We start from the raw sequence: 19624 nt of genomic DNA, 5'->3' as shown, positions 1-19624 counted from the left end.
CTTTTTCTGCTGTTTTTGTTTTGTTTCATTCTTACAGGAGATAAAATCAGCCCATAAATTAGCGAAGAAGTTTTACGTAAGCCCCCCACAGTGGGCTAAGTGTCTCTTCAGTCATTGTTACAGCTTATGGTTTATTTGTCTGCCAGCCTACATCAGAGTTGCACATCCCAAGGCCAAAGCACTGCAGCAGGCATACGATGTTCTGATCAAAATGAGGAAAACTGATGTTGAACCACTAGATGAGGCAAGTGCAAATAAAAAAAACCTTACCATAAACTTGGAATAGATGACGAAGTACAAATATAATGATTCAGCACCACCAGCAGGTTAGGCATGCTAACAGCTTGACCTGTTTTAACGCAGTTATTTTTTTAAAGAAGGTTTTTTCAAATCTTCTTCACTAATGTAATCGTAAATTAATTTCCTTTTTCATCACCAGTGGAGTCAGCTGCTTTGATTATGTCAACTTACTCTTGATAGTCTTCTCCCTGACTTGTGCAGGAAGGAAGTTGTTGAACATCCCTAGTTTTTAAATGCACTTTGGGGAGAGTGGGTTTGTAAGCAGCATACCATTTTTCAGCAGTATCCACAGATGCACAGCAGCAAGTTATCCTGCTTTCTACTTGAGCATTTCCTTCCCTCTTTTATTTTGCAAGCAGAGGAGAGAAGTGGAAAAAATTCATCATTCTCAACAATGTGACTGCTGATGTTATTTCAACTTGTCATTTCCTGGTTTGTTAGTTGGCTTTTTGGATCCCTCTCTCACATGGCTTTCCTTTTACATGTGTAAAAGTTGGAAATCAGGGAAGAGTTAGGCTCTTTTGAAAGCCTTGTCATCAGTGCATTTATGCATTTCTTTATCTTGTCAGGTTTGCTACAGAGTTGTAATGCAGCTCTGTGGACTGTGGGGTCAGCCTGTTCAGGCTGTGAGAGTCCTCTTTGAAATGAAAAATGCTGGAATACTGCCAAATGCCATCACCTATGGTTATTACAATAAGGTAAGGGAAGTCTTGACAAGGGATACAGCACTGATGTGCAGCAGTCTCTTGCTGTTGTCACTCCCCTTGTACTGCAGCATGTTTTGAAGACTGTTTCTTACAGTTCTTTGCTTGAATTTGCTAATTCTGTTGGGGAAGCAAGCATTTTGGACATGCTTAATGCTTACTGGGGCAATATTGTATGGTTTTACAGTGTTAAGTTTACATTCTTGTGTGTTGAAATATACATTTATAGTCTTTATGCTTGCAAGTGTTGAAACCTGTAAAGTGCTTCCATGTCTAAAACATCTGTTCCTAGGTGTATCCTTTAAGGTAAAAAGATCCAAGGTCAATAAAAATGGGGATTAGACTAGTTCAAGTAGCCTCTCTCTTTTCCTTGCTTCCAAGTTAAGGACAATGGGAAGGGCTTCTTCAAATACATAGCAGATAAAACTTACACTAGAGGCAGTGCAGACCCACTGCTGAATGAGGTGGGTGCCCTGGTGACAGAGGATACAAAGAATGCAGAATTGCTGAACACCTTCAGTGTATACAGCTGGAAGATGTCTTCAGGAGCCCCAGGCCCCTAAGGCTGCGGAGGAAATCGGGGTAAAGGATGAGTTTGCTATGGTTGAGGGTTGGGTTAAGGATCAGTTAATGAGTCTGGACATCCATAAATCCATGGGTTCTGAGGGGATGCACATAAAGGTGCTGAGGGAACTGGTGGATGTCATTGCTAGGCTGCTCTCCATCATCTTTGGTAAATCATTGGGAACAGGAGAGGTGCCTGAGGACTGGAGGGAAGCAAATGTCACTCCAGTCTTGTAGAAAGGCAAGGACCCAGGTAACTACAGAGCAGTCAGCCTCACCTCCATCCTGTTGTGATGGAATAATCCATTCTTGGTACTGTCTCCAGGCACATCAAGGACAAGAAGCTTATCAGGAGCAGTCAGCATGGCTTTGCTAAGGGAAATCATGTCTGACCAACCTGAGAGCCTTCTATGAGGATATAACCAGGTGGATGGGAGATGGCAGAGCTGTAGACATAGTTTATCTTGATCTCAGGAAGGCATTTGACACCATCTTCCACAGCATCCTTGGAGCTAAACTGAGGAAGAGTGTCCTGGATTACTGTGTTGTGAGCTGGCTGAAGGACAGAAGCCAGGGAGCTGCTGTCAATGGGATGGAGTCTAGTTGGAAGTCTGCCTGCTGTAGTGGAGTCCCTCAAGGGTCAGTACTGGGACCAGTACTATCCAATGTGTTTATTTATGACCTGGATGAGGGTATAGAATGTACTATCAGTGCTGATGCTTCAAAACTGGGAGGAGTGGCTGACACCCCAGAAGGCTGTGCTGCCATTCAGAGGGACCCAGACAGGCTGGAGAGTTGGACAGGGAGAAATTTAATGAATTACAAGGGCAAGTATAAAGTCTTGTGTCTGGGAGAGAACAACCCCAGGTACCAGTATAGGTTGGGGACTGAGCTGATGGAGAGCAGCATAGGTGAAAGGGACCTGGGTGTTCTGGTGAATGGAAGGATGACCAGCAATGTGCCCTTGTGTCCAAGAATGCCAATGGCATCCTGGGGTGCATTAGAAGGGGGATGGTTAGTAGGCTGAGAGAAGTTCTCCTCCCCCTCTACTCTGCCCTGATGAGGCTGCCTCTGGAATATTATGTCTGGGCCCCTGGAACATCTGGAATAATATTGTGGGCCCCTCACTTCTAGAAGGACAGGGAACTGCTTGAATGAGTCCAGAGCAGAGTGACCAAGATGTTGAAGGGAGTGGAACATCTCCCTTATGAGGAAAGAGTGAGGGAGCTGGGGCTCTTCAGCTTGGAGGAGAATGAGGGGCGACCTTATTAATGTTTATAAATCTGTAGGGGGCAAGTGCCAGGAGGACAAAGTCAAGCCTTTCTCAGGGGTGACTAACAATAGGACAAGGGGCAATGGTTATAAAGTGGATCATAGCTGGTTCCATGTAAAAATAAGGAAGAATTTTTTTCACTATGAGGGTGACAGAGCACTGAAACAGACTGCCCAGAGAGGTTGTGGAGTCTCCTTCCCTGGAGACATTCAAAGCCCACCTTTGTGGGCCCACCTGGATGTGTTCCTGTGTCACCTCTTGGAGGTGACCCTGCTCTGGCAAGGGGGTTGGACTCAGTGGTCTTTCAAGGTCCCTACCAACCCCTGACTTTTTATGATTCTATGATTCCTGTAATATGCTGATGATACTTTTTACTAAGCTATGTAGAGTAATAGGAAAAGAGGTGCTACCTAAGGTCTTTTGTTGTTAATGAAGTATGTAAATAAGAACAAAATCCTCATTTTATTTTAAAAAATCCTTGATTCATTGTTATTGGTCAGCTTTTGTATCCAGAGCTGTGGGATGAAAGGGAAGAGCTCATAAAAGGCAACAGCTTGTAAAAACACAAATATTTGTCCTTACATGCTTGACAGTAAATACCTGTTTTGTTATCACAATGTCTCTTTCTGTAGGCAGTTTTAGAATCTCCATGGCCTAGTAGTAGCCGCAGTGGCATATTCCTGTGGACAAAGGTACGAAATGTAGTTCGTGGCATAGCACAGTTTAGGCAGTGCTTAAAGAAACCAACGCAGAGCCCTCAACTCCCTGTGATACCAGGTAATAAGTTACTGGAAATGGATTTATTTATGCTGAACAAGAGCATGAAATGCTTTCTGAGGCATTGCATCTAACATTGTGGCTTCTGTAAGTGGAAAACCTTTTCTTAAGTGTATAAAAATTGATGATTGCCAACTAGATGCCTGAAACAGAAGGTCTTTTGCACACTAAAGAATTGATTGTCTGTATTCTGTTGCTAAAATTTCATATTCTTACTTATATGTGCAAGCAAAAGTATTTACCGTTGTCTGTGGAGGTTGGACTTGTTTAAAAACTTGAAAAATTTATTCCTCTCTTACTAACCAGCTCTCATTCATGTCTTTAGCTCTGCGGAGTACCACAGGTGGAAGTGATGGGGACATGGTGAGCCATGGTAGCGTGGATAGTTCTAATGATGCTAACAGTGGGGAGCACACTCTCTTCGTCAGTGACTTAGTCAGGCTTGATTCCATTGATAATCACTCTAGCACAGGTACTAGATTCTGCTGGGTTTCACTACTAACATTTCCCCAAAAAGGTTGGAGTTTCTAGTCTCCTGTTGATTTCCCCCTACAACCACAACCTTCCCCACTTGAGGCTATAGAGAAGTTAAGCTATCTAAAGAAAAATAAATACTCTGTTGTTAAATGTTAATACTTCACCACAGATCATCCTTCTTTAGTTTAGATTGAACCATAGTAGAAATACTGCTGTGTTAAAATAAATGTCTTGCTGTGGTCTTTTTCTTGTTTTTTTCTGCTAATCTTCAGAAAAGATAAGCCTCTGACATACGAGGCTGTTCAAGGTTTACATGTTGTAATTTATTAATAGAAATTATAATCTGCGTGAGTAAAATCTTTCTCTGCATTAAAGGAAAGGAGTGCAAGTTGCTGAGGTGATTATAAGCTAACAATTTAAAATGTTTCTCCTTGATGTTAGTCGAGAAACACCTGATTAGCATTCCTGGAATGGAATGTTATGCTTAGTTATAGTAAACTATGTTTTTAGGGCCACATTCAAGCTTCCTGATAGTAGTTGCTAAACTTGGAAATAAATACAGAAATTATCAGAACCTTGCCATAGTCTTCATGAAACACCCTGGGAATGGAGAGACAGGTGATAAGCTTGAGAAAAACTCTGACCTAAAGATGGTGTGTATTCTTTCAGACAAACTGGAGTAAGAAGGAAATTAATCACTTGAGACAGCAAGACAAAATTCTTGGCACTTTGTGTCTGCTTTAGTACTGGTTACATCCTACCTGTGCAAAGTCTCAACTAAACTTCTTTTCTGTGTGTACTTCAAAGATGAATGTTCAAATTATTCTTGCCCACTCTTCGTGTTTTTAATATCTTGAGCTGTTCTGTAAAGAGAACTTTTGAGTCTGATTCCTGTGCTTCATCTGATATGCCTTCCTAGATTACTCAACTTCCCTTCTCTCTGCTCTTTGTTGCTTTGCTTTTTGCTCTTTGCTGTCTCTTGGGTGCCGCATTTGTCCTTGGCTATCACGGTGTGGGGTGCAGACTTACATGGTGTGAAGCCTTGGATGCACGTGTGCATTATTTCTACCCTTGAATGTTACTTCTGCAGGTAATTCACCCATTTATTGATAGGGTGTTTTCACTTCTGTGCAAAGTAGGGATACTAACAATATTGAAATGATGATAGAAAATAAGGACCAAAGTATGCCAGAACTTACTTTTCTGTATGAAAGGTCTCTAAAATAGTGGCCAAAAGTAATAATATATCTACTGTACATAAATTATGCCTGTCACTCAGGTTTTATGGAGCTTCTTTAATACCTTTCACACTCAATAACTTCTTACACCGATCCTTTTAAATACTGTCATGTGTTCTAAGAGGTACTCCGTGGCATACAAATAAACCTGTTTCTCATGTTACTGTGGGATATGTCCCACATACTGTTTTTGTATTTTTGCATATGCAGCAGCACTCCAGATAAAATAGCAAAGATAAGAGCATCTTTCTAGATTGTTTTCTATGGCAGACTTTTTTTGAATACTGTGAATACTTTTTGGTTTTGTTTTTGGTTTTTTTGTTTTTTTTAAAAAAAAAAGAATGTGTTACAGCTATGACGTTTACCTGGTATGAAGGAACAAGCTTTTAAAAAAATGTTTAGATCTTTGCTTTTTCCTGTTTCATTTTATACTTTGCACTATAGCACAGTATTATGGTGCTATATTTTCATTGTGCTTGTGTACATTTCTTTTATAGATGTACTTGAGAATTTAGCTTGCCCAGCAATGAATGATCTCATACTAGTGAGAAGGAAAAAGAATGAAAGAAGATACAATGCATTAAAAGCACTTAGTCACTATAGTGTTCCTTGTAATATCTTGTATTTAATATAATAACTAGAAAAGTAAATTTGGATTGTATAGCCTAGTTACCTCTGCTGTCACCTTCACCTAGTAGATCTGTACACAGGGCAGGCATTTTCGTCGTCTTGCTATAAAATTTTGTGTTGAAACAAAATGTGAAACAAGTTAATTTCAGTTTTTTTATTTTCTTACTGAAAAACAAAGTCAGGAAACTAAAACCAGATCTGAGGTATGTGTTTGTATTCCTTCAAACAGGTGGTCAGTCAGACCAGGGCTACGGATCCAAGGATGAACTTTTAAGAGATGATGGGGATAGCCTTTTTGCAACTGGAACACGAGTAGAGAAAGATATTTCTTGTACAGCTGAAGACATAAGAGGAGGTTAAGTATGCATGTTTGCACTGTTGAAGGCTTTTTAAAAGAAATCTGCTGTGTGTACTAGACTACCACAAATATTTAATGTATTGCATTTTTAATGCTGCCAAGATCAAAATATGACTGTGTGAAATCTCTCCAGACCCTAGATAACAGCAGTGGTATACATGCAGGTAAAAAATTGCCTTTAAGAAGACTAATTAAATATAGATGGAAAAACTGGGCAGGTCCTGGGGCACACTCTTTTATATTCTGTTCTTGTCATTTCTATATTTAAAAATCTAATAAGAGGCACTACTTTCTCTACAAACTGTTCCCAACTCGGAAAATATGGTCAGCTGCTGTCTTCTATCAAGATCTTGCCTTTAGTTTGCCTGTGTTTTGTTTTTCTAATTGCTGAGTCTGTTTTTTTACATGAAAATCTGAGAACTGCTCTATATTGATTATTTGAAAAAATGGCATGGGAAGAAATTGACATATGGTCTGACCTTGTGCACTTGCACTCTCTGCATACATAACCCTGTCTGTCATCATCTGCCTGGGTATTTTTCCAGAAAATGCTCAATACTTTGTAGGACTGATCCTTCTGATATTCATTGCATAAGGGAACAGAGTTTATATTTTCCATAACAGTGCAAATGGAATTACTGAGTTACATTAACTCAGGTTCTCATTCTCTTTCTTGTAGAGATTTGTGCTGAGAAATCTGATGAAAAGCAACAGCTGAATATAGAAACTTATGGTTCAACAGATCTGCCTGCCTGGGGTAACAGTATTGTGAAAGTTCCATCGGGCATTTTTGATAGCAGTGGAAGGAAAAACAGTGGTGGTGAGTCACTGGGCAAAACAGAGCTTGCTTAAAATTCTGATCTTATTGTGCTGTAGTGTTTTGCAATATTTTTCATGATATGAAGAGGAGCAATATTTCTGTTAGAGGTGCAGGTATCTTGCACAGCATGTTCGTTATCCTTTGCAGGTGACTTAGAAGGAACCGGTGGATTCTAAGGTTCAAAATCACTGTTGAGTAGAGTGAAATCAAGGTTTTCACTGTCCTTCACTGAATGTGATTCAGTAAAGTACTAGAAAACTAGAAAACCAAGAAAATAAGGGTCTCTTGATTTTTGTCACCTAAACCTTGCTGACCTTTGACCAGTCTCTTTATTCCTGTGGCTTACCTTGGCAGTGTATAACCTGCAAACTGCACATTGTCTTTGTGACACAGCACAATTATTTACATACCCTGCAGCAGAGGATGTGGTATACTGTGCTCTCTGAGGGGTTCCTAATATAGCTAAATTCCTGTATTTGTGGTTTTTACCTAAGACAATTTTCTAGGCAATAAAAATTACCAGTTCCCCTGAGGAAATGAGAGTAATTTGAAGATTATTTATATCTTCCATATGCTAAACTTAATTAGCTTTTTCTAAATATGGCTGTGTCATAAACAAAGTAATGCTTCTGTGTTGTACAAACACATGCAATAGATGGGGGTTTTTTTTCAGAACCAGAATAAACTATGGAGTTTGAGGTATAGATCTGTGAATATAGTTCTTGAAAACAAACAAACAAACAAAATACAGTGAACTTTACTTACAACTGTACTTCCTTTGGTTCATTGGTGTAGTGCCTTTTCTCTGCTGGGCACTGGCACAGGGAATGGAAGTAGGGGCCAGAAAAGGTTTTGATTTCAAGGAGTCAAAGAGTAGATGACTTCTGACCTACAGTAATCCATCTGCAACCAATGAAATAGCTTGTTTATACTGGTGTAACATCTTCATGGATAGCTCAAGACTGTGGTGCTCCCAGTCTTCTCACTGTTAAGGAGATATGGATATTTCACATTATTTCAGGAATCTTTGGTGGCAACGGGTACCATATTAATGCCTTTTCTCTTTTAGAAACTGGTTCTAGTCCACTGTTCGTAACTCAGGATTCAGTTGAAGATGTAGTCTTTGTTGATGTTTCTCCTAAGAAAACAAGTGAAAAAGGACAGAAGAGGCAGAAAATGTTTTCAGAGAGAAGCTGCAGTTTCAGCAGTGAAAGCAGAGCGGGAATGCTGCTGAAGAAAAGCAGCTTGGACTTGCATTCTAAAGAAATAGCAATAATGATGGGAGCAGATGCCAAGATTCTAACAGCAGCTTTATCTGGGGCCAGAACTTCACCCTGTCAAATGAATAAATCCCACAGCTTTGAAAGTACCACTGACCAGCAGGTTTCTGGCATAAGTAGCACTAGGAGCTGTGTGGCTGAGAGCACTTGGGAATTGGAGCATTGGTCTTTACCAGTGCTGGAAGAACCTGGAGAAGGGCAGGAACATCTTGAGAATGGAAAAGATGAAAACATGACTACAGGGGAAGACATGAACTTTGAACAGTCAGATGAGTCTGAAACCCAGAAACGAGAATCCAAAGATACAACTGCTAAAAGAAATAGCTTTTATGCAGTGGTTAAACCTATTGAAAGGGAAGATGTCGAAGTAGGCTCGGACCCTCTATCTTTGATGGCTACTGACAGCACACAACCAAGGCATCCAGAACCTGAGGAAAAGTTGATGTCACCAGTTGCAGCACGTAATTTGGCAGATGAAATAGAGAGCTATATGAATCTGAAGAACCCATTGGGTAGTAAGTTTCCCAGTATGGAACTGCAGAAGTCAGATAGGGAAGCAGAAGCTTCTGGTGCACTTGGTCACTCCCAAGAAAGGAGGTCAAGCTTGCCTTTGGATCATGTCCTGCCATCCCCCAAGTCTTATGAAAATCGGAGAAGTCCATCTGTCTCCAGATCCAGAACATTCACTGGACGACCAAAGCAACAGAGCCATCCACGAGTTCAAAAGGAGAGATCTTCATCTTTGACAGGACTGGGTCGTTCTTCTCCACATGGCTCATTGGGATCTGTTGTAACAACTTTATCCAGTCTGAAGTTAGACAATATACTGTCTGGACCAAAAATGGATGTTCTGAAATCAGGCATGAAACAGGCTGCCACTGTGGCCAGTAAGATGTGGGGAGTTGTAACTTCAGCATATAGTTACTCAGATGATGAGGCAAGTGCTTTTCAATATGAAAAATTTGGGTAGACTGAAGTTAGAGGGGTAATTTCAGTGTCCAGAAGACTGCTTCATCAGATAGTGTTTTTTAATAAGCATTGACTTTTATTAGCTAATAAAAAATGTATTTCATGTATAGTGGAGTTTTTCTCTGTCGTTGAAGAAAAACACTTTTCAAGCAAAAAGCAAGTTAAACGGTCTTGATGTGGTAAACTTTGACCTTTTATTACCATTCTCCCCATTTATCTATTTATTTATTTATTATATTTGTATTCATATTTAAAGAAACTGCACAAAGAAGCACTATTAAGGAAAAAATTGTCTGCCTGTCCTGTCTTTAAAAAATTAAGAAAAGGTTGTGGAAACAAATCTCAAACATCAGGATGGTGAGGATTAAAGTTGAAAGTAGTAAAGGATATCCTGAGATCTAGTAAATACAGTCATCAGGAATTTGGAAGCTGAGTGTTATGATTCTTGTGTGAATGCACTTGAGAAAGAATCTTTCACAGTTAAAACATTCAGTGGATATTGACATGAATGAAAGCAGAGATAGAGGGATGAGTATTACAACTTCCTCCTTTCCATATACATCTTGTTATTGTGCCTCCTAACATAGTTTTTTTTCTCTTAGAAAGGCCTCTGCTTGATCCAGTTAGCCACTTAATCTGGTGCTTGGCTTTAAGGGTCTTCTGGGTACCCTCTTCACGGTGTTGATATCTTCTGGTTTCCTTTTTCAAATTCCTTCTCCCTTTCCCAGCATCCATAAAATGTGGGAATGGGAAGATATCTGTCTGGCTTTTTTAATATGTGAAACAAATTTAACTGATTTTACTAGTAGGGTGCTTTCCATTAAAGCAAATAAAAAAACCCAACAACATCTTTTTTAAGCTGTGATAATGGAAGCTTACTGGTTTGCTTTCCTGATTTTTTTTTTCCCCTGTGTCCTAGGTTTTCCTGTGTGCCTTTTTATCATACTGACCTACTCCGTAGAATTTTGTTTAATGGCACATAATAATCCCCATAACATGACTTATTTTAATTTCCTTAAAGGATCCTCACATCTTTTAGTTCTGCAACTTCCTTTTTTTAATATACTGATTATTATACTTTGTCACATCTTGTGTCATTGGCTTTGTTATTGCTGCATCTTCAATTCTGAAAATATTTTAACTCAGATCTTTTTTTGGATGATTCCTTCATTTTGTGTAGCGTCTGCCAAATCACAAGTCCTGCATCATTTTTCCTGTTTGTCCTGTATGAAGAAGTTTATATCTCTGTCATTAATCACTCAGTTTGAACGTCAGCTAAGTATTTTCACTGCTAAAGCCTTTAATTTTGCCTGTGTCTTTACGATTTGTCAAGTATCTGCTCTTTTGGGGATTGCATAGACTTACCTTACATTCAACATTTTTTTTAACATCAAAATTTTTTCTTAATCTTCTGCTTCAACTATTTACTTGGTGGGATAAATATGGAAGTCAAATAATGGATCTGGAAGTACTGGAAAATTATAATTTTCTTCTTGTTGTATTAAAGGAAGAAAACAATCGACCAGATTTTAACTTTCCTGCTGGTTTTGAAGATAATGTTTTAGGAGATAATCTGTCATCAAGAACTGGAGCCCCAGGGCTAATCACGAATGAGCTTGCACAAAGCACTACTAGTCTTGGCAGCAGCAGTAGCAGTGGAGATGCAGGAAGACAGAATTACAGTGCAGGTGAAATATTTTGGTTTTGTTTTGTTTCTCCCGCTAAACGTGTATATAATATAACAAACATGGAAAACAGTTAAGTGTGAAATAATTTATAACAGTGTGATGTTATATATTTATAATTTATATAATTTATATAATTCATATTATATATTTATATTGTATATAATTATATTGCATATAATTATATCATTTATAACAGTGTATGATAATCTAGAGTTATTTCAAGCCCTTATGGTAAGTACAAGCAAATTTGTGTACATAGTCTTCCTATACTCTTCTCTTGCAGCAGCAGCAGCAGCAAATAGGTAGTGCTTCTCTCTTTGTTGATTACAGCAATTTAACTGTATAAATACTTCCTCTGTGTATGTGATTGGAAGATTCCCAACTAGTTTTAGCCAGGAACTGATACTCATTCATGCAAAGTCATAATACTCTAAAAGTTCTTGAAATATTAATACAGAAAAGCAGAGAACTTTTTGGGAACTGCAAATAGTTGCATAACTAACAGAGGCAGATCATTTGAGAGGTGGTGGGGGAATCCACAACCAATTTGAAAGCTAACAAACAAACAGAAACAACTCCACAGCCCCAAGACCAAAAAAAACCCCAAACCAACACACACAAGCAGTGCCACCTTTACTGTGGAACAGGAGGTACTGTATGCATACTTCATTTGAAGTTGTGATGGCAAATAATTGATGAAATATATACTAATTGCTAAATTCGTCTTTTTTTTTTTTTTTTCCTCTGCCAGTTCTAAAACTCATTGAAGTAAATCTAATCATTTGCAGTTAAGATTTTATTCTTATTTTGAAGAAAAGATGTTTTAGTGAACCAGCTAGTGGGTTGATTTAGCTCTCTCTGCAGTAGTTTAACGGTGCCAGAATCATAAAGCTCTCTACATCAGGCAGAACAATCTTGTGGACAGGATGTGAGCTGACTCTGTCTAGCTAGATCTTGAAGGGATCTAACCTCCAGCTAGTCAGGCTGGCTATAAGAATTTTGAAGAGTGGCAGCCATGAGCAAAATATGTAAAATTTAGTTCTAAAAAGGAAACTTCAGTTGAAGAAGCAGAGGAGCCTTCGTTATGATGAAGGGATTCTGGTGTAGTGATTTTTTTAATAGCAAAGTTTTACTGGGCTTGTCAGATGAAGTAATGCTGATAATTTTGCTTCCTGAAACTAAATCCAACCATTTTCTTCTGGTTAATATATTCCAACTCCTTTTCCCCTTCTGAGCAAAGCTTGTAACCCTAAAATCCAGCCTTACCAAAGAAAGACTTATTTTTTGCTGCAATGTTAGTCAGGGAAAACTTAAGCATAGTAATAGCATTTTTGGTAACTTGTGTCTCACGAGATACTATCCTTCTGTTTGCTCTTTACATATGGATATATCATTGAAGAAATCTTCAATGACTTAGACTAGTCTTACTGCTCTCTGCCATTGCTATATTCTTCCTTTGTATTTTCAAATTTTGTTCACGGATGCTTTTCTTATACCAGTCTGTTGTTAGGCAAAAGTAACTTTGAAGTGTTAATCAAAAAATTGTATTAACTATATTGTAATTATGGTACCAGTGAAGATATGAAGCTATATGTATCTTTGGAGACTTTCTGGTACAGTTGCTGGCTTGTTGAAACAGAAGTTATTTTCCCTGGGAATGAATTATTTGCCCTTTCCTTGAGTACAAAAGCCAAATAACTCTTTCTTCACAGGTGAAGTTTCATTCCCAAGAAATATGAAAGTTCTAGATTCTGAGAAGTCAGAGCACAGTTCTTCTCATAATACTAGTTTATCCAGCATTTTCCAGAACTATGCTATGGAGGTAAGATTAATAAACTCAATGCTATCGTCTGCATTACTTACCTGTTTAGTTGGATTGTAGTTGGATTTTTCAAAACAGTTTGGGGTTTTTTTTCTGTGTTTCTACTGCAAGGATGTTTGATACTTTTACCCCCGGGGATGTGACAGTAGCATAAAAAAAAAAAAAAAAAAAAAAAAGAGGTGTGTTAAATGCATTTATATCTATCTCTTCCATAGAAATGAGACAGTTGAGGGAAAGGTCAAAACTGAAGTGAGACAGAAATTAGAGAGGAAACAAGATTTTATTTTTTCTTCCTTTCAAGCTTTTTCTGTTGGTTTTGTTTGGGATTTTTTTGTTTTGGGTTTTTTTTTCCTTTATGAAAATTATTGTTGTCACTAAATAATTGTGTTGAGTTGACCACAGATGGTGGCTAAGCCCTCACTCAGGCATTTGCTTCTTTATTCCTCATGAGAATAGAGGGAGAGTTGGAATGATAGAAGGAAGAAAAGAAAAAAGCTTGGGGGTTTAAGATAAAGACAGTTTAATAAGTGAATTGGGGAAAAAAACCTGAAAGCCACTACAGGAGGTCTGTCAACAAAAACCAAGTGATTCCCAGGAAAGGCCGTCAGGCAGCACCATGACACTCCAAGCAACAGCCACCTTGGAAAAACTCCTCCCTCTATACCCAGTTTTATTGCTGAGCAAGACATGTTCTTTTGTATTTTGTTGTTGTTTTGTTTTGTTTGAATTCTTTTTTTTCTTTTTTTGAGAAGTAGAGGTGCACCTACTTACGTAATTCAAAACAATTTGTAGGTGCTGAAAGTTTCGTAGGCACTAGCAATTGCAAATTCTACATAAGTAGCATTGAAAGCAGTGCTTCTTCCAGGTCTCAAAATACCTAACAACAAACTTTATTAGCACATATATTTGGTAGGTAAAAGTTGTATGTACAAGATAACTCTGAATGCAGTGCGTACGTAGTGATGAACTCACTCCTGCCAAGTGGCCTTCTAATACCTATTATACTCCTGTGGATACTAAGCCTATAAAGCCAGTTACAAAGAACCCTGAAAACAAGACAAACTCCTCATTCTTTGTTGCTGTAGGTATTGATGTCAAGCTGCTCTCAGTGTAGAGCTTGTGGTGCTTTGGTTTATGATGAAGAAATCATGGCTGGATGGACAGCAGATGATTCTAACTTGAACACTACCTGTCCTTTCTGTAAAAGTACCTTCCTACCTTTACTTAATGTTGAATTTAAAGACCTACGTGGCTCTGCAAGGTTAGTGGGTTTTATAGATTACTTCTGCCTTTGGACTTCTAGATACTTAAATTTTTCCATGAAATGTCTTAGTTATAGCTCTCAGTAATTTTTTGTACGTGTTCTCATGAATGTCACAAGCTGTTCAATGCTGTGATTGTAGTGAAAGAAATTGTAAGACATTTAAACTAAAGTTTTATTGTAAAACAGCCTAAAGGCAAAGAACTCATTGCCCTTTTACTGCTTTTTTTTTCATGTTTTCTTTGTAAGCATAACTGTACAAAAGGTATAAATCTGTTTTAATTATGTTTAGCTTTTAAAACAAACCTCATGGATCACGAACTTCTTTTAAAGTATATGAAGCAATTTTGAAATCTGTCAGCAAATAATTTCTCCCAAATAAAATTTACTTGGAGCTTTTAGTTACAGATACTCCAGCTTATTGTTTCTTCAATAGTTCTCCAGTTTAAACTTCTCCTCTTACTATTTTTACCTCTTTTTATTGCACTTGTGAAAGCTGGAAGTTATTTTAAGGTAATTTAAAATGGATTCTCACTGTGGTGGATATTCCTGTGAAGCAGAGTGTCCATTAGTGTTCTTGAATGCTGAAACTGCATATCTGTCCTGTACTTATAGACTAACAAATCAAGACATGTTCCTGTTATGTCTATAATGGGGTATGGTCTTCTAGTCTTGTAATGTCATATTACAGTAACAGTTGTTTTCAGTGATGGGTTAGCTATTGATGTATGGCTAATTTTGATGTATGGCTGACTGGAAACCATAACAAACTAAGATGACTTGTAATGACTTATGTCCTGCATAGGATTTCTTATATTGCAGATCAAATCTCTGTGTTTGTTTACTTTGCCTATATAAGTCACAGTGGAGAGAGTATGAAAAAGTTTGTGTCCTGTTGTCTAGCTTTTTAATTTTATGTTTACGTATTTTTGCTACTTTTTGAAAGTGAATGTAGAAAATAACTTTAATTACTTCATTTTTACATCCTAACCTTTGTATTTCTCTCCCCTCCCGTCCATGTTGTACCATAGCTTTTTCCTGAAGCAAAGTACCTCAGGGGATAGTTTACAGAGTGGTACCCTTCCATTAACCACAGATGCTCTGGAGCAGAAAGTGTTGTCCAGTCCAGCTGTTGGTGACTTGATCAGTTTTTCAGATCATCCACAGACCAGCCACACTATAGCTGAAGAAACTGGCTCTTCTGCTGAGCAGAGGTAGGTAAAACAGGGTTGTTAGTTGTGTCAGAGATGTGTCAGTACTTCCAGTACCTCTCCTTTACTTCTGAAGTGGAGGTGGGCTTATGTACCAAAATACAGTGGAGAAGTACAATTGTAACTTGATGATTATCTGTTTCCTATGATTCTTTTTGCATGTTTGAAGCACGCTTTCACGAAATTTGAAGTAAGCTAGTTCCAGTAAATGAGTGGGTTTTAAAGTTAAAACTGTATAAATAAATCTTGAGGTCTGTCTGCAGTTGAGTAATAGGTAAAACTTATATTGAGTGTTGGTAGAACACACTCACCTTTTAAAGACACATGGAAATTTAACTATTATTTCCTCTTTCCTTGTGTTTAAAATTTAACAGGAAGGACATTATTATGGGGAAAAATGAGTCAATTTGCTTGAGTACTCTATTTTGAGACAACAGTCGTGAAGCATTCAGCACTTGTACAGAGCATGTGTTCTATGACAATACTAATGGGAACTAAAACACTGAAAAGGAATACCACTTCTGAAACAGTTTAAGGAAAGAAGTGTTAAGTAGGAGGTGTCATGTTAGAAAAGGGAAGAATCGAAATAGTGTGGCTATGAGCTGTGAGTTCTTGCTGAGAGTTGTTGACATCTTGTAACGGGGATTTTAAAATCATTATTCAGTCTGGAATTCTTGACTGTCAATGCCTATGAGCTAGTACCTGTGTCACAGTATAAAAACTTAAATCAGTGCTATAGTAGTTAATCTCAGTACTCAAATAATAAAAGGTGGGATTGCTAAATCTTCTAACTTTGATGTCATATATTTTCCACCAAAGTCAAATTTAGGAGTAAAGGTTGCCTCTCTTTGCAAATTCCCTCTCAGATTATTTGGAAGTAGATACTTTCTGTTTGACATGATATTTTTTATTCTGTATTGTATTTGCAGTGGTTTTATCCATTGTGTCGGTTAAAAGCAGCACAAAATTATTATTCTCAGATCTGCAAGCAGCTTGGTTGTATGGGTTAAATTTGACAAGCATGAATAGGAGCTTGCTTAAACTGTCTTATTTGATTGGTTTGACACCTAAAATTTTATTCAGTTATTTTGGCATGCAACATATAAATTGTTTTCTATTATATTATTGCCCTGGTTATGACATTTAGAGAAAGTAAACATAAAGGGAACAGGAAATAAAAATTAACATAGTCAGAACAAGATAATCTTTGTGTGTTGACAAAACTATGCATAACTGGTTTTCTGTCCAAGGTAAAGCTCTGCACAGGTACCTGTATAGAACTGCATTGTCTTCAGATTCATGTCTTAGGTTATGCCTAGCTGCTTTTCTGGAGGGATGATTATGCTGTTCTGAGAGGCATTTTGCTTTGTTTTCCTAGCCTGTGGAGTTAACTGGGCAAATATGTTTTCTTATGCACAGAGAAACCTGGTTTGGCATACTTACGTGGTAGCCTTCCTCTGCTTCCTTCCTGTTGCCATATGAATACTGAATAGTTTCATAGTAGCATATTCTCTTCTAAAATCCAAACAGTGATGTGTCAGAAGAACAAAGTAAAGATCCCAGAATGATGAAGACATCATCCAATAATCCACCAAAAAGGGGAGTGTCCTTGACTCGGAGCCACAGTGTTGGAGGTCCACTGCAAAACATTGATATTTCACAGAGACCATCTCATGGCATTTCAACTGTTAGTCTTCCAAATAGTTTGCAAGAAGTTGTGGTAAGTCTAGAAGCTTCGGTTCACAGCAAAACATTGTATGCAGTGAACTTAAAAGGAGTAATACTCTACTAGATGTTTTGTCCTCTTGGAGAATGGGAATTTCAAAGTGTAGTTTTATGTTATGACAGAACACCTTGAGTCAGCTAATTTAAAATTGCTTTTCCAGTGCATTGTACAAACAGTGCTGCTTCATTTGGAATGTTCTCTCTAGCAGAGTTAAGTTAGTCTTTGTTTTTCTAAAACTGGAAGCTTGTTTTAAGAATAATTCATCTTGTACATTAGACTAAACACAGTAATGCATACAACACACCTTTGCAAGAATGGAAGTTTGTTTCTTTTTACACATGTACTTACACTCCTTTTCTACATTCTGTTAGGCTTACCTATTGAGTGGATGGGAGAGAGTAAGGGGCGGTAATGAGAATATTATATTATTCTTGCAGGTGAAACAAAGTGTTTATCTTCTCTCTGGGTGCTTTTTATTGGCAAAAAGCTGTCTTAACATGAATTGATGACTCAGTTCCACACCTGATGTAATTTCTGGCATTTTTCTGCAATCTCCATTGCCACTGGCATAGTATTGGCTTAGATAGCTTAAAACTGCACAATGAGAAACAAGTTATAACAAACTTTTGGGATAATAGCAAGAGCCTGGATGATTGTTCTTTTACAGTTAAGAAACACCTCCACAGTCAAAGCTGCTGATGCTATTAAAGTTCCAGAAGCATCTTCCAAGTATCAAAAGAACCTGTGCAACAGGGGATTTTCAGGGCAAGAAATCCTGAAGTGTATTTCTGGAAGAAAAACAATAGATTTTAAAAAAAAAACCTCAGTTTTTCTTTTGTGCATGTTTTGGTTTTAGGACCCTTTAATGAAAAGACCTAACCCTCTCCCTGTATCTGTACCCTATTTGAGCCCTTTGGTACTGCGTAAGGAGCTTGAATCACTGTTGGAAAATGAGGGAGAGCAAGTAATTCACACATCCAAATTCATCAATCAACACCCCATAATTTTCTGGAACCTAGTTTGGTATTTCCGACGGCTGGATCTACCTAGCAACTTACCTGGACTCATTCTGACATCTGAACACTGTAATGCTGGAGTGCAGGTAAGTGGCTTCCTTGTGTTGTAGCTGCAGATATTAGAGTAAGGTAAATTTGAGAGTTTCTCTTGAAAAAATTAGGTAAGTAATTTCTGAGTACCTTAGATCTAGGTTCCTGGGTTCTATCATACAAGTAGGTAGGCTTATTTTCTATAAAGAATCTTGGAAGAACATAAGTGAAAATCAAATTCTAATCAAGCTTTTCTCTTTTAAAAGCAAGACAGTAAGATTAATAAAGATAAGGCTGATACAGGGAAGAAAACACGATTTGTCTGTGAATTTGAGAACTCACAAACTTTCAATGCATTGTAATCCAAATAGTGTGGGCTACATACTTCAGTATATAAACCTTTTAACTTATTGGTCAACATTTTTTTTCTTTTCCACTAGTAGTTTTTGCTATTCATACTCCTCTGAGTTCCACTGAGAGAAGAGTGGTGAGTTTTTCTTGCCCAATAATTCTTACTGTATAAGTGACACTTACTGTATAAGTGTCTTATGGAGACACTTAACTTCTAAACTATCACAGAACTACCAGAGTTGGAATGCACCTCTAGGGATCATCTAGTCCAGCTCTCCCACTAAAGCAGGATCACCCAGAGCATGTTACACAGGACTGGATCCAGGTGGATTTTTAATATCTCCATAGAAGGGGACTCCACAACCTCCCTGGGCAGCCTGTTCCAATGCCTTGTCACCCTCGTAGTAAAGATGATTTTTCTGATGTTTAAGTAGAACTTCCTGTGTTCCAGCTTATGCTTGTTGCCCCTTGTCCTGTCACTGGGAACTACTGAGAACATTCTGGCTCCATCTTCCTTCCACCCACCCTTAGATACTTGTAAACATTAACAAGGTCTCCCCTCAGCCTTCTCCAGGCTAACCAGTCCCAGCTTTCTCAGCCTTTCCTCATAAGAGAGATGCTCCAATCCCCTCCCGTCATCTTTATTGCCCTCTGCTGGACTCTTTCCAGTAGTTCCCTGTCTCTCTTGAACTGAGGAGCCCAGAACTGGATGCAGGATTCCAGCTGTGGTCTCACTAGGGCAGAGTAGAGGGGGAGAATGACTTCTCTTGATCTACTGACCACACTTTTCTTTATGCAACCCAGGATTCCATTGGCTTTCCTGGCAGCAAGGGCACACTGCTGGCTCAGGGATAATTTATTAACTATCAGAAACCCCAGATTCTTTTCCTCTGGACTGCTTTTCAGCACATGCACCCCTGAAACTATTGTTTTGACTGCCATATATTTTAATGGAAATAAGTGGTTCATAATTGTATGGAAATACAGATTCTTTCTGTCACAAAGACATGTATACCAAATCCTAATCAGGTAAAAAAAACCCTAAGATATGGCATGACAAGTAGCACAAATATGTTGATGTGCAAAAATTATTTTTGAAGACTTACTCAAATATTTTCTTCGGGTATCT

General features: G+C 38.2%; 1 protein-coding gene across 2 annotated transcripts in view; it reads left to right on the top strand.

Moving 5' to 3' along the window:
* The window catches only part of DENND4C (DENN domain containing 4C), a 70728-nt gene that overhangs the window by 41613 nt on the left and 9491 nt on the right, over positions 1-19624 (top strand). The window contains exons 17-29 of one of the 2 annotated variants that reach the window (XM_071731316.1): positions 38-244; positions 870-998; positions 3474-3618; positions 3944-4090; positions 6193-6318; positions 7001-7141; positions 8211-9358; positions 10898-11078; positions 12791-12900; positions 13986-14161; positions 15193-15375; positions 16903-17092; positions 17955-18200. In XM_071731316.1, the coding sequence (XP_071587417.1) occupies positions 38-244; positions 870-998; positions 3474-3618; positions 3944-4090; positions 6193-6318; positions 7001-7141; positions 8211-9358; positions 10898-11078; positions 12791-12900; positions 13986-14161; positions 15193-15375; positions 16903-17092; positions 17955-18200 (3129 nt within the window). The remainder of the gene's footprint in view (positions 1-37; positions 245-869; positions 999-3473; positions 3619-3943; positions 4091-6192; positions 6319-7000; positions 7142-8210; positions 9359-10897; positions 11079-12790; positions 12901-13985; positions 14162-15192; positions 15376-16902; positions 17093-17954; positions 18201-19624) is intronic. The other variant, XM_071731317.1, reaches the window with a different exon arrangement.

The sequence above is a fragment of the Heliangelus exortis genome, chromosome Z (assembly GCF_036169615.1).
Source record: "Heliangelus exortis chromosome Z, bHelExo1.hap1, whole genome shotgun sequence".
NCBI classification, from domain to species: Eukaryota; Metazoa; Chordata; class Aves; order Apodiformes; family Trochilidae; genus Heliangelus; species Heliangelus exortis.
This window is presented reverse-complemented; position numbering and strand designations above follow the sequence as displayed.